This window comes from Euprymna scolopes, chromosome 31 (genome assembly GCF_053919585.1).
Source record: "Euprymna scolopes isolate OS-2025 chromosome 31, ASM5391958v1, whole genome shotgun sequence".
Lineage (NCBI taxonomy): Eukaryota > Metazoa > Mollusca > Cephalopoda > Sepiida > Sepiolidae > Euprymna > Euprymna scolopes.
In genome coordinates this window covers 6,543,178-6,557,287 of record NC_136512.1, presented here as the reverse complement: position 1 = coordinate 6,557,287, position 14,110 = coordinate 6,543,178, and the positions used below count along the sequence as shown (strand labels likewise).

Sequence of the window (14,110 nt, the reverse complement as noted above, 5' to 3'; positions counted from 1 at the left end):
TTTTTTCTTTTATTTTATCTTCCTTTTTTTCTTTAAATCTTTTTCCTTTTTTTCTTTATTTAAAAATTTTTTTTTTATATTTTAAATTGAAAAAATAAAGGTTTCCTTTTTTTTTTATTAGTGTTGAAACCGTTAATTCGAGGTTGCACAGGATAAGCAGGTTAATCAAAGCTTATCAGCCCCTAACCTCTTTAGGCACGGGTATTACTGATGGAAAACTCTGTCTGTCTCTCTCTCTCTCTTTCGAGCTAACCGCAAATGAAAACGGAGGAAGCGAGAGTAATAGTTAGATACGTGCAATTTAATGGTAAAACCTGATAGGGGGCATGGCTTTGAAAGCTGATTCATTAAAATTTTTTGTAGGTTTCCAATTACTTTCTGATTGCATTTGAAAGATTAAAGCCTAAAGTTAATTTCGAAAAGGAAAAAATATTTGTAAACGTGAAAAAAAAAAGTTAAAATGAAAAATTTTTTTTCATGACGTCATTCGGAAGCTGACAAGTTAACCTAAATTTTGAAGTTAAATAAATTCACTGTAAAAATCCTTTAAAAGAGAAATATTAGTTTTCTGGGTCTATTTAAAAGATAATTAGTAAAGTCCTAAAATGCTGAATTAAATAAACGAACACCTTGTTTGTACAAAAGCATAGCATAATTATCCCCCCAAAGTGAGAGATTTTGGCTTCGCTCAAACAAAACAAATACAGTCGTCTTCTACGGAAGCCCAAAATGTTAAAAAGTCAAAAGGCTGTCTGAGAATGACGTCAGGTAGTTGGAAGGAGGTAGGGAGTGCGGGTTTTCTCCCCCCCCCTCCGTCTGTGCATCCGTACATTCCTAACGTGAACGTTTGTATAATTTTTACCATTTTTTTAAAAATTTATTTATTTTTCTGTGTTCCTGCTTTTAAATTAATTTTTTTATATATATTTCAAGATTATATAAAAATTATGTTACGCAGAACATTACACATTCATTCATGCAAGGAAAATATTAGAATTTTACATATATTTAAGAATTCAGGTGATCGCTCATCCCCCTCTCAGTACAGGCCAATAAGTCTCCTGTGCATCATGAGTAAGTTGCTAGAATCTGTGTTAAATACAGAAGTAATCAACCATCTCAACAAAAATAACCTTCTTAGTGACACTCAATATGGTTTCCGTTCTGCTAGATCTACAGCAGATGTGCTTACAGTTATATCGCATAGGATTAGCAAATCTCTCGACGGTGGCAATCTTTCTAGGGCAATTGCTCTTGACATATCTAAAGCCTTTGATAGGGTATGGCATAAAGGTTTACTTCATAAGATCGCTAGTTATGGTATAGCTGGAAATGTCTTCTCAATTATTAAATCATTTCTTTCTGATAGGTTCATAAGAGTAGTAGTTGAGGGGCAAAAATCAGAAGCTCACAGTATTAATGCCGGTGTCCCTCAGGGGTCCATCCTGGGCCCAACTCTTTTCCTGATCTACATTAATGATCTTCCAAATCACATCCTTACATCATTTGTAGACATTTATGCTGACGACACTACCATTTATGGTTGCACATCTAAGACAGTAAACGACCAAGTTCTCTCCAATTCTCTCTCCTCTGATCTTGAGCACGTAGTACAATGGGGAAAGGAGTGGCTGGTTACTTTTAATGCATCTAAAACCAAGCTTCTCTCTTTACATCATCAACATTCTAATCCACATTTGGCATCAATTGAAATGAATGGCTCTCGTCTTCAGGAGGCCTCAAGTTTTGATAAGCTTCTGGGCTTGACCATTACTCCTGATCTTAAATGGAACACGTACATCAAATCTGTTGCCAAGGCCGCTGGAAAAATGGTGGGATCTTTCTATCGATCCGGTAAATATCTCACTGCTGATGCTATTCTCTATCTATATAAGAGCCAGGTACGTCCAAAGATGGAATACTGTTGCCACATCTGGGCAGGAGCTGCTAGAAAGGACTTGTCCTGCCTTGATAGAGTTCAAAATAGACTTCGTAGCCTCGTAGGAGATGTCCTTTTCTCTTCGCTGCAACCTCTATCTCACAGAAGAGATGTTGCGAGTTTGTCTCTGATGTATCGTTATTTTCATGGAAAGTGTTCGACTGAGCTTCAATCTATGGTCCCCCCTCGCCAAACTTTCACAAGAAACACTCGTCTAGCTGTAAACACTATCAATAATTTCCCCCACTCTTTATCTGTGCCTAAACCTAAATGTAGATTCCATGAACAAAGCTTCTTTCTTAGAACTGCACGCCTGTGGAATTGTCTTCCGTTTTCCTGCTTTCCGGCTAACTACAATATGGTTGTGTTCAAGTCTAAAGTAAATAAGTTCGTGATGAGCCGTTCCATATAAGTTATCAAATTTACCAAATTTTCATTACTAATGATTACTATATTGTCCAATTGCTACTGTACACTCTTTAACCCTTATCCTTGAGTGGCCTCTGGGCCTTGATAATGTGGTGATGCCTATGTAAAAAAAAAAATATATAAAAATTACGCTAAAAATGTAATCTAAAAAAAGAGGAAATATTTTTTGCAATTATAATTTTTTGTGTGAAAATATTAAATAAACAATGTTTAATTCAATGATAATATCAGTAGTTCGGAAAATTAATTTTTGTTCGCGTTATATCAAATTCATTATACGGACTTTAGGGGCTTTTTTATAATTTTTATCTGAATTTTTTTCTATTGTTACAATTTACGATACTTTATTTTCACAAAATGAAATAAAATAAATAAAAGCATTCATTTTTTTTTTTTTTTTTTTTTTACTACTGAAAAGCATAACTTTTGTAAAGGTATTTTTGTTTAGACAAAATAACATATTTTCACTAAGATTCAAATAAAAATAATGGGTTCATTATATTCCGGGATCATTGTTTTATTAATACTGAAAATGTCATTAAAATTGTTTAATTTCCTGCTTTTTGGTGAATGTTTAAGTAAAGCGGAAGAAATGTTTATACATTTTGAGCATCGGCATTCATTTTGCACGTACCTAACCCCCCCCCTTCGATTTCAGAGAAGACCGCTCCGGCGCTCCGATGTGCTTTGGAATGATATAAGATATTGCAAGGCTGGCTTTTTTATTTTTATTTTTTTTTTTACAATCTGTTGCTATGGAAACAAAAATAATGTGTCTTTCACGAGTAGACATTATTGGAAATGAATTCAAGTCTTAGAGGGCGAAAACAAAATACGGAATGAGATAATCGAAATGGAGAAAGCAGTGCGGGGGTGATTAGGGTGAGGATTGTGGTTTGGTTTCACATGAGGGAGGGGGTTATAAAAGGGGAAGGCAGAGTGTGATGAGGCGGGGCAATGAAGAGGAGGAAAGCATACGTATGCTATCAGGGACAAGGAGAAGAGTTTATTTATCTCCCTCACACGGCGTTAAGATGTGACACAAGGTCGGGAAACTGGGATCTCAAAATCTAGCGTTCAAGACGAAGAGAGCACTCTCTGGTCGAAGAAAAATTGCCTTGGCAGCTTTTTTTTTAATTAATTTTTTTTTAATCAATTTCACCCCCAAGCAAGGCACAGTGTCACTTTGAAGTAGGGGCTACTATCGGGGACATATGTTGCAGGGGCATTATGAAGGGAATTGAGTAGCAAGATGTTTGTTCACATTACACTTGAACTTCTGCATGTCAGTACAGTTGGGAAAGCAGAATCCCGGAAGGGAGTTCCAAAATCTAGCAGTTCTGGGGGAGAAACTATTGGAGTAAAAGGCTTTCTTACACCTAGTGATTTCTACTGTGAAGGGGTGGGACTTAGTTGCTTGTCGGGTTTGTCAGGGTTGTTCGTGTTGAGGAGATACAAGTGCTTGTAGTTCGTCAGAGAATTCACCATTAAAATACTTGTAGAACAGGCAGAGGGATGCAACATTTCGTCGATAGGACAGAGGCTGAAGCCTAGATGACAGTTCAGGACTTATCAGGTTAACGACTCTCTTTTGAACCCTGTCCAGGAGTGAGAGACAAGCAGCAGATGCACCAGCTCAAATGTGACAACAATACTCCATACATGGGCGAATAGTGGCCTTATAGAGGTACAGGATACTTTCAGGCGTAAGTAGTTTTCTAGCACGGTAGAGGGAGCCCACCTTTTTTGCAGCAGCCATGGCAATGCTCTCAATGTATCTATTCCAGTTCATGTTCCCTGTAAACATTAGACCGAGGAGTTTAAAGGAAGTACTTTCAGGTAATGTGTTCTTGGCCATTGCTAAAAGTGGTAGAGAAGGTTTCTTGTAATTATTGAAGGAAACTAGCTTCATCTTGGCAGCATTGAATGTGACCATTCATTTTTGTCCCCATTCCACTACAGATTGGAGGCCATCCTCTAGTGCTTCTGCCATTTCCTTAGATATGTATTCATTTGTTTTCCCCTCGTGTCTGTTATAGAGCATGGTGTTATCAGCAAATATACCCATCTGCGAAAAATTTTTTTCAGGGAAGTCATTTATGAATATCAGGAATAAATAAGGTCCAAGGATAGACCCCTGAGGTACTCCCGCATTTATATCATGTTGTTTAGATGTACGACCGTCGAGGACAACCTGGATTTTTCTCTTACTTAAGAAGGATTTAATTACATTATGTATTCTTCCAGTGACACCATATGATCTAATTTTCCTTAGAAGACCATCGTGTCATACCCTGTCAAAAGCCTTAGATATATCTAAGGCTACTGCTCTATCCTCTCGTTTTTAGTCCAGTGAGCAGTATATACGTTCAGAGATCACAGTTAAGATATCTGCTTTGGAACAGGCATGCCTAAATCCATATTGTTTATCGGTCAGAAGTTTAGCAGCTGTTAGGTATTGGACTAGGGCTTGATTAATTAAGGACTCAAATATTTTGGCGAAAAGCGGGAGGAGGCTAATGGGACGATAATTTAATGGGTCAGTTCTTTCACCAGAATTCTTGAAGACTGGTACCACAGAAACAGTTTTCCAGTAGTCGGGAAAGCAAGATTCGTTAAGGCATTTATTGTAAAGTTTGGAGAGAATTGGAGCAACCTCAACAGAGTATTGTTTTAATAGCACAGCCAGAATGAGATCGGGTCCACTTGCTTTTGAGGTGTCTAGGATTTTTATGATACCATGTACCTGAGAAGGGGTCATTTTCAAATCGTCTATTGTGGCGTCTGTCTGCAAAGGAAAGTCGGGGAGGAAATGGTGTGCCGGGTCAAGTGTTGAGTTGAGGCAAACTGACTGGCAAGCATGTTAGTCTTCTCGATTGTCGTGCAAGCAACCTCATGATTGTTTGATCGTGGGGGAATCGTTGACTGCTGATTATTTATTACACTGTTGCAGATTTTCCAAAATTCATGGGTTCCTAATTTCTGTGCTTCAATGCGTTTTCTTGTGGTCTCAGTATATTCTGTCTTAGCTGTCGCTATTACTTTCTTTCAATTACTTCTAGCTTCTATATTCTTCTGTCTGTTGGAACTGAACTTTTGTTGGCAACTCTGCTGACATTCCCCGGTAAGGGCGTCTCATGCAATTAACAAAACTCAAAAGGTAAAAAGGTAAAGTCTGGGAAGGTGAACCTCCTAGAACTGCACAGAACCAGACTGACAGAGAACAAGCCACCTTACCAAATCGAGGATACATCTTCGACAATCAGTCCAACAGAGTTTTGGTCATTTGAGTTGGGTGCTCTTTTATCTGTCGGACTGTAATAGATTGAGACACTATGACAGCTAGCGAGTAGGTTAGATAGATAAATATGCAATACATAGCAAAGCTTGTTAAATTAATTCTGACAGTTTGAAACAAACAAATAAATTTGATTTGTTCTCATTTTGAATGTAATTCTCACAACATTTTGGTCGATGTAACCTCCGACCTTCTTCAGGTATATCTTGTTGAACTGAGAAATGTTTTTCTCAACTCGGGAATTTGGACGGAATTTCAAGCAGAACCCTGTGTTTACTTCACGGGGGAAGCTACAATCAGGTTTCAAGAAAAAAATCTGTTCTGATATTACACGTCAACTTTTCTGTCCTTGGTCCATGGAGGAGAAATCCTTGACTGAGACAATTTTTATTTTTGTTCCTATCCAGAGTGCCTCTTTTTGAAGAGCTGGATTTTCTCCACATTAAAAACCGACCTTGTATCTAACTCTGCCCTCGTGGGGAGGCAAAGTAAATAGGAACAATATATTAGAATCGACTTCTCTTCATTTCTGTTTAACCATTCTCTGTTTAAAGATTTTAGACCAACTTGCTTAGGGAACGTCGCTCTTGTATTTGCCAGAAAGAATTACATGTTGTCTAATTTAAAAAGCGTAGTAAAAAAGAAAATGTTCACTTGGCGATGACTTCTGGTTTTTAATCGAAAATTGACAACCAGTATTTACAAAAAACAGTTCCCCATAATATATTAGGTCATTTTTTCTTTTTTTTTTTTTCTGCACGTAGTAATTTGTCCACCAACTTAGTCGGATTTAGTCCTTAGAATTCACCCTCGTCCGTTCGTTTCCAAAATTCTCAATTACATTTTTCTGAAATTTTGCATGAAGTTACGACTACCCAAGGGAGGAAATGTAACATTCCCAGATTTTTGATAAAAATTCTGGTAGGGGGTCAAAAGTAGTTAAAATGGCCAAAAATAGCACTTTCCAGGACACAGAATCTTTTCCGACCATTAGATTTTGCTGAAAATTATCCAAAAGCAAGAACACATGGATATACATCTTGAAACGTAATATTTGACCCTGGGAAAATTCTAAACCCCAAGGTGTTTTAGGGGTAAAAACACACCTGTTGGGGCTAAAGTAAACTGAGTCAGATTTTCCAAATACCTTTCTCCACAATTTATTGTCTGCATAACTTGGTCCAATCTGAAAATTGTCATCAAAATTCGAGAATCTCCATTAAATCATTAAATGTCTACTCTGCATATGTCCAAAATTCGTTTTGGTGCAAGTTCATGATTCAACCTAATTAAAGAAACAAAAATACAGAAAAATCTTTATCATAACGCACTTGTCACAAATTGAAAACGTCATATTCCAAAAATTATGTAAATTGATGAAGTAATTTTTTTTTACTAAGAAAATCAAATGTTACCATTTTTAGCTATTAATAGTATATCGTAGCCATTACAAGGCTTATTTTGATCTCTTATTTCTAGAAAGGTTGTTAATGGGGAAATAACCAGTGATGAATTATAGAGATGACTAATACACCAAATCGCTTCCTCATAAAATCTGATTTTCTTAATTGAAAAAAAAATACTTGGTCATTTTACATAATTTTTGAAATATGACATTTTCGTTTTGTGACAGATACGACCATAATAAAGATTTTCCTGCATTTTTTTTTTTTTTTTTTTTTTTTTTTGCGCTTCTACACTTTTTGGGACGAGATTTTGTAGTTGATAAATGGAGTTTTCAGATTTAAAAAAAAAAAAAAAAAACAATGGTTTCTACTGATTTTTTTAAAATTCCAATAAATTGCAACGGTAGCTTCAAATTATGCAGTCGAAATTATGCGAAAAAAACAAAAAAAAAACAAAACAAAAAACAAAGAAAAAAACAACTTTAATCGTATTAGCAGGTGAAATTTTTCAGCTATCTTGTTTAAATCAAAACGGAAAATTACCTCCCGGTTGAACTGAACTCTCCTGTCTTACGATCGTTTTCATCAAATTCTATTTTATATTTTCTTTAATAAATAATTTTCTACTTTATCGATTTTCGTAATTTTGGGATATAATCATCTTAAAAGTATGAGGAATACGCAGATGCCATTGTTTTCATGTAAAATTCAGTTTAACGATTTCCCAAATTTCATCTTAATAGTGTAAGCGCCTTTTTTTATTATTGTTATTGTTATTTTTTATTAATTAGATTGCACTCTGGACTTGCACTTTCGTTTTATTTTATCTCGTTGTTTATATATATATATATATATATATATATATATATATATATATATATATATATATATATATATATATATATATATATATATATATATATATATATATTCAAAAAAGAATATTCCAAACTTTACAAAATTTTTACAAGAAAAATAGTATAAAATGTGGAAATAAAACTTTCCAAATGTGGCATGAGGCCAAAAAGGGTGGGGGGGGAATGGGGGTCGAGGGTCGTCCACTTGCTCTATTCCCTATAACTAGTTGCAGTCACCACAATACCGCATTCACTCAAGGGGTTGGATCTACTTAAAACCCCAGATGACATGAACAATATATACAATGACTTTTATTTTTTTTTATTATTATTATATAAAACAATGATTTTATTTACAATGAAGCAATGAAGGATGGATGCGCTGATGCGTATGATATATGAGGGATGAAATTGTGATGCGTATGATATATGCGGGTGATGGGCGGGGGTAATTAGAGCCTTAAAACACCCCAAAATAAAGAAAAATAACAGTAATAAAAAACAAATGAACCAAATAAAACGTTAAGCGATGAATGAATGTGTTAATAAGGACCCACCCTTACCTCTCTCTCTCTCTCTCTCTCTCTCTCTCTCTATATATATATATATATATATATATATATATATATATATATATATATATATATATATATATATATATTCACGTAGAGGGGTAAAAAGTCTATATATAGTCACGTAGAGACGAGAAACACATTAGAATTCTTTGCTAAAGTTGTAAAGGTTGATCTTGCCAGGGGAGATAACTCTGAGTAACTCGTACAAGAAGAACTTTGAGGAATTTTCATGTTTCTACATGTCGAAATTTATTTTTTAAATTTTTATTCCATGTCAACAGATTGTGAACATGAAACTCTTTCACCTTCAGACTGTTGAATTCTTCTAGAATTGAGTTATGAAAATGAAAATAAAAATGCGTAAAAAAGAAACTTTGCTCTGTAATAATGGAAAATTACCTTAAACGTTAATTTTTTTTTTTTTTTTTTTTGGTTACGCGGGACGCAAACGAAATTCTTTGCCGAAAAGAATGAAATAAAAGAAGCATTTTTAGTTTTTATCAGACGGAAAAGCAAACATACCCGGTAATATTTTGATATTTAATTTTTAAAAATATATTTATTCTTTTTTTCCCGCGCCTTTTTTAAGCTTTGTTTTATTTTAATGTTTATAATATCAACCCGCTCATTTTTTTTTTTTTTTAACGATTTAATTTTTTGTTTAATCCAAAATACATCTAGCACATTATCTGCTTAATTTTCATAGTTTTTGGTATTGGTGGTAATTTCGACATGAAATGTAAATATATATAATAATGTTTTCACCTAAAATACGTCGATTTTTATTTTTTTTTTTTTTTAAACATCACTATTTTACACAAGCACCGAAGTTTATGCCGTTTAAAATGAGGTTTCCATAGCAAAAAAATAACTTATGTTTTGGCAAAAGTCAGTAAAATACGATGTAAGTTGCGAGAAAAGAAATAGATCGATGTGCACTCACTGGTTGTCCAACCTGTTCATTTCGAAATCCGTTCTTAACATGAGGAGGTCGGGGTGTTTAATCTGAAATGCATTTTCTTATTTTCAACCTCCCCATGTTAAGAACGGCTTTCAGAATAAGCAGATTGGACAACCAACCAGTGCGCAGTGACCAAAAATTGTGTAAGCATTATTTTTTTTTCGGGTTTGTTTTACTGTACACATAGATTCGAAAAAGTTGTCAAAATACAAATATATAACAAATAAATGTCACCAAAGGCAAGATAAGTTACTTTTCTACCAAACTGGATATATTTTTCGTTTTTTTATTCAATGTACCAACCATGTTTATTCAGCTCGAAAAACGTACAGTGTTTACCGATGTAATGGAAAATTCAAAATGGCGGCCGACTCTCTCTTTAACACGGTAAGTTCGGAAAAAGGTGTTATAAATAATAAACTAGACAAAATACTGTTAGAAATTCGCTCAATATATGTTACCGTGGCATAACTTGACATATATTAGGTGTTTTTTTAGTAGTATTTTGTCTAGTTTATTATTTATAACACCTTTTCCCGAACTTACCGTGTTAAAGAGAGAGTCGGCCGCCATTTTAAATTTTCCAATACATCGGTAACACTATGTTTTTCGTGCTGAATAAACATGTTACATTGAATAAAAACACTAAAAACATATCCAGTTTGGTAGAAAAATAATTTATCTTGTATTTGACAACATTTATTTGTTATATATTTGTTTTTTGACAACTTTTTCGAATCTATGTGTACAGTAATACAAACCCCTTTTTTCTTTTCGAGTTAAAATCTATTGAGAAATACGCATTTAAAATATGTAAACATCAGTGAAAGAATAATTCAAAACCCCCGTCCTTGGGGTCATTGGATAACTCTACCTAAAGTTTAGTAAATTTTCTAGTCGATGAATATTCGTAATTTTTAGATATATTACTATTTTCGATATGATAATTAAGTACGGAATATTTTTTTGTATACAACGACATATTAAAAAAAAAGTCGATCGCTTGTGCAGTAGTTTTGCCAGAAAGACATAACGGCGCTGTTTTACAATTTGTCATTGTGCCGAGGGCGACAACTCTCCTTTACTAAGAGATTCGTTCGTTTTTTCATCTCATAATTTAGGACGCCCGAACCATCGATACTTTTTATTACATGAAAACATTTTTAAAGAGGTGTGACGAATTTATTTTTGATGACAGAAACCCCAGAAAACAACATCCAGTCGATAGTGAAATGAAACTGTAAATAGTTGTTAGCATTTAATGCTACTAAGAGTAAACTTCTTTCTTTTAAGAACTACAAAGAACTTTTTCAACCAACGATTGCCATGACAAATAGCACCCTACATGAGAGCCTGAAAGTAAATAATCCATTTCACTTTGAATCCTTTTTCTTCCGCGTGCGCTAGTGCCCATAGATTTGATTGAGGTTGTGACCTTACGTGTAATAATTACAATAACGATAAAAAAAAAAAAAAAAAAATTAAGTCATATTTTTCAGTCGTTTTTTATAAAATAGAATTTTATATTTGGATGTGAAAGAAAATTGAAAAATGAAAAGCAAGTGAAAGGGGTTTGTATTACTGTACACATAGATTCGAAAAATTTGTCAAAAAACAAATATATAACAAATGTTATCAAAGGCAAGATAAGTTATTTTTCTACCTAACTGGATATGCTTTTAGTGTTTTTATTTAATGTAACATGTTTATTCAGCTCGAAAAACATACGTAAATTATAATTTAGGACGCCCGATCATCGATACTTTTTATTGCATGAAAATTTACTCAAGTACCCAAATTTTTAACTCACAAGCATTAACAGGTTGGTGGAATGCTGAGTTTTTTTTTTTTATCAGTTATTGTTTTTGTTTTCATCCATTTTTTTTCTTGTTAATTATGCGGCATAATCATCAAAAAAATGGCACAATCTTATTTTTATTTTTTGCAAAAGGTGCACAAACATGAAATGCATAAACATAGATTTCCTAAACTGTGTTGTTTTTATTTATTGAATTAATGATTGTGTTTTTATTTATCGAATTAATGATTATTGTGTTTTTTTTTATTAATTTCTTTATATTGTTGATCGGACTATTGTTCCCATCTTGAGTGTTATTTTTGCATCGTCCGAAAACTTGCCACAGTGTACATAAAGGGCCTGCCCGAAAAATTATTAAAATATGCAGTCCATATGACATCAGAAAAACATTTAAGAGTGATTCAACTCTCAAAAAACACCTAGTACGAGTCAAATCCCCTGACGAAAAACTATGTATATTGGATTTCGTGCAAATGCGGAAAACTATACGAAGGTAATGCTAGAAGAACATTGTAAACAATGGCACGGGGAGAGGGGGGGGGTCGAAAAGTCGGGACTAGCTGATCACATATGGAAAGAAAGATACACACTTTGCTTTGTGGAATGAAGTCAAAATAATTGACAGAGATGCAAGGTGGAGAGTCGGGCAACTCATGGAGGCAGCACATGTGTTAAAAAAAGAAAAAAAATTATTAAGCAGACCAAGCCTAGATATTTAGTAGCATTTGGGAGCCTATAATTGTAGAAAAAAACATTGTGCATCCTTAAAATTTGGGTGATGAAAGGGAGATAATCCCCTGCTGATCTTTATTAGAGTTGCCTCCCCTTTGTCAACTAATTTTGCACAAATACAAAACAATAACCATAAAATAGAGACTAACTCACAGAATACAAAAATTTATACAGAGCCAGTAACTTTTTTCTTTTCTTTTCTTTTCTAAACAACAACCAATATGACTGAAGATGGTCAAAGGCCAAACCAACCAAAACATCACTCAAGATGAGAACAATAGTCCAATCAATACAAATAATATAAACAATCAGCCCTCATCTAAAAAAAATTCAAAACTTTAATTTCTTTTATCTTTTGTTTTATCAGAGACTAAACAAAAAACCTGGAAGAAAACGATGAATTTCTCGGAACTTTATCGACAATCCAACAAACTCTGTGAATTCTCCCCGAGTGGCGACTTTTTGGCGATTGCCTGCCATTACAAACTTATAATTCGAAATGTTACGACCTCGCAGATCGAGCACTTGTTTTCCTGCCTAGATGCCATTGAATTCATCCAATGGTCATCGGATTCCACCCTCATTCTTTGTGGCATGTTTAAGCGTAACATGGTGCAGGTTTGGTCACTCCTCTACCACGACTGGACGTGTAAGATTGATGAGGGCTCAGCTGGACTGCGAGGTGTCCACTGGAGCCCAGACGGGCGTCACATCTTGACCACTGCTGACTTTAACCTACGAATGACTGTCTGGTCTGTAACTAGTAAGAGTATATCCTACATTCGGTACCCGAAACAGTGCCAGAAAGGTTACGATTATTCTGAAGATGGTTATTTTATGGCTCTGGCAGAACGTAGAGATTGCCAGGATTTTATCAGTATTTTTGCATGTCGCTCTTGGGAATTGGTGAAGCACTTTTCCTGCAGTACAGATGACCTAAGCGGCCTCCAATGGTCTCCGGGCGGCAAAGTACTCGCAGTTTGGGACACTTTGTTAAAATATAAAATTGTTATCTACTCCGCGGACGGTTGTCTTCTGGGTACCTATTCGCCTTATGAGCACGCTCTTGGAATAAAGTGTGTCAACTGGTCACCAACTGGGCAATTTTTGGCTGTGGGGAGCTTTGATGAAAAAGTCCGGTTGTTAAATAACATCACTTGGAAGTCGTTGATGGAAAAAACACACCCTGCCGTCTTGAAGGCGGGCAAGATAATGATATACAAAGAAGTTGAAGTGATGGGTCCCCTTCCTCGGACGTTTGAAGAACTGTCAAATTCTACTGCAGCCTTATACTCTAAAAAAAGTAAATACCATATTTTGGATGGGAGCGTTGAGGTGCCTAGCGTGAAACCAGACCAAAATAAGGCAAATCCTGAAATTGGTGTCAGTCTTATTGAATTCAGCCGTAGCTCTCGGTATTTCTACACCAGAAATGATAACATGCCGTGCCTTTTGTGGATTTGGGATGTAAAGAATCTGTCGCTTTCTCAAGTCCTAATTCAGATGTCTCCGATAAGGTCCGTCGCATGGGACCCGTGTTCAGATCGTCTGGCTCTTTGTACGGGAAGCAACAAACTATTTATGTGGTCGACTACTGGTTGCCTGAGTGTGGAGATCCCTACAGAGGCTTCATTTCAGGTCTACAGTCTTAAATGGCACCCGGATGGCAGTACGTTGGTATTGATAGGCAAAGAAAAAGCGTGTATTTGTTATTTGACGGGAGAAGAACAGAGCGGCGGACATCCTGAATGATATTGCCAACTATAACCAGAAAAAAAAGTTTGGCCCATCTTAAACATTTCAGATTTTACGTTTAACTGTTTTCATTAAATCTTAATCAAAATTTATGAACCTCATATGAGCATTTAGTTTCACTGCATTTTTACTAACAAGGTATTCATTTTTTTAATTATTTGTATAACCTTAACAAAATGTTAAAGAAAACCGGTTATTATTTAGACTTGGAAGGGGTCTAGTCCGCAGGCCCCAATTGTGATAATCCCCAATTGTATACCAAAATAAAAACTAACATCACTATTCAAGACCAATATATATATATATAGAGAGAGATATATGAGGGGGGGGGGTGAGAAT

General features: G+C 35.0%; 1 protein-coding gene across 2 annotated transcripts; it reads left to right on the top strand.

Annotated features, from left to right (window-relative positions):
- The first annotated feature begins 8,699 nt into the window (after positions 1–8,699).
- On the top strand, positions 8,700–13,872 carry LOC145255610 (WD repeat-containing protein WRAP73-like). 2 transcript variants are annotated; one of them, XM_080114103.1, is made up of 2 exons: positions 8,700–9,029; positions 12,384–13,872. In XM_080114103.1, the coding sequence occupies exon 2, from the start codon at positions 12,413–12,415 to the stop codon at positions 13,766–13,768; it is 1,356 nt and encodes a 451-aa protein (XP_079970229.1). In that variant the 5' UTR covers positions 8,700–9,029; positions 12,384–12,412; the 3' UTR covers positions 13,769–13,872. The 2 variants fall into 2 exon arrangements, with proteins under 2 accessions (XP_079970229.1, XP_079970230.1); XM_080114104.1 differs by lacking the exon at positions 8,700–9,029 and adding an exon at positions 9,466–9,608.
- Positions 13,873–14,110: the final 238 nt, after the last annotated feature.

Coding starts and splice junctions, on each gene's coding strand:
- LOC145255610 (XM_080114103.1), top strand. CDS start 12,413: ATGAATTTCTCGGAACTTTATCGACAATCCAACAAACTCTGTGAATTC.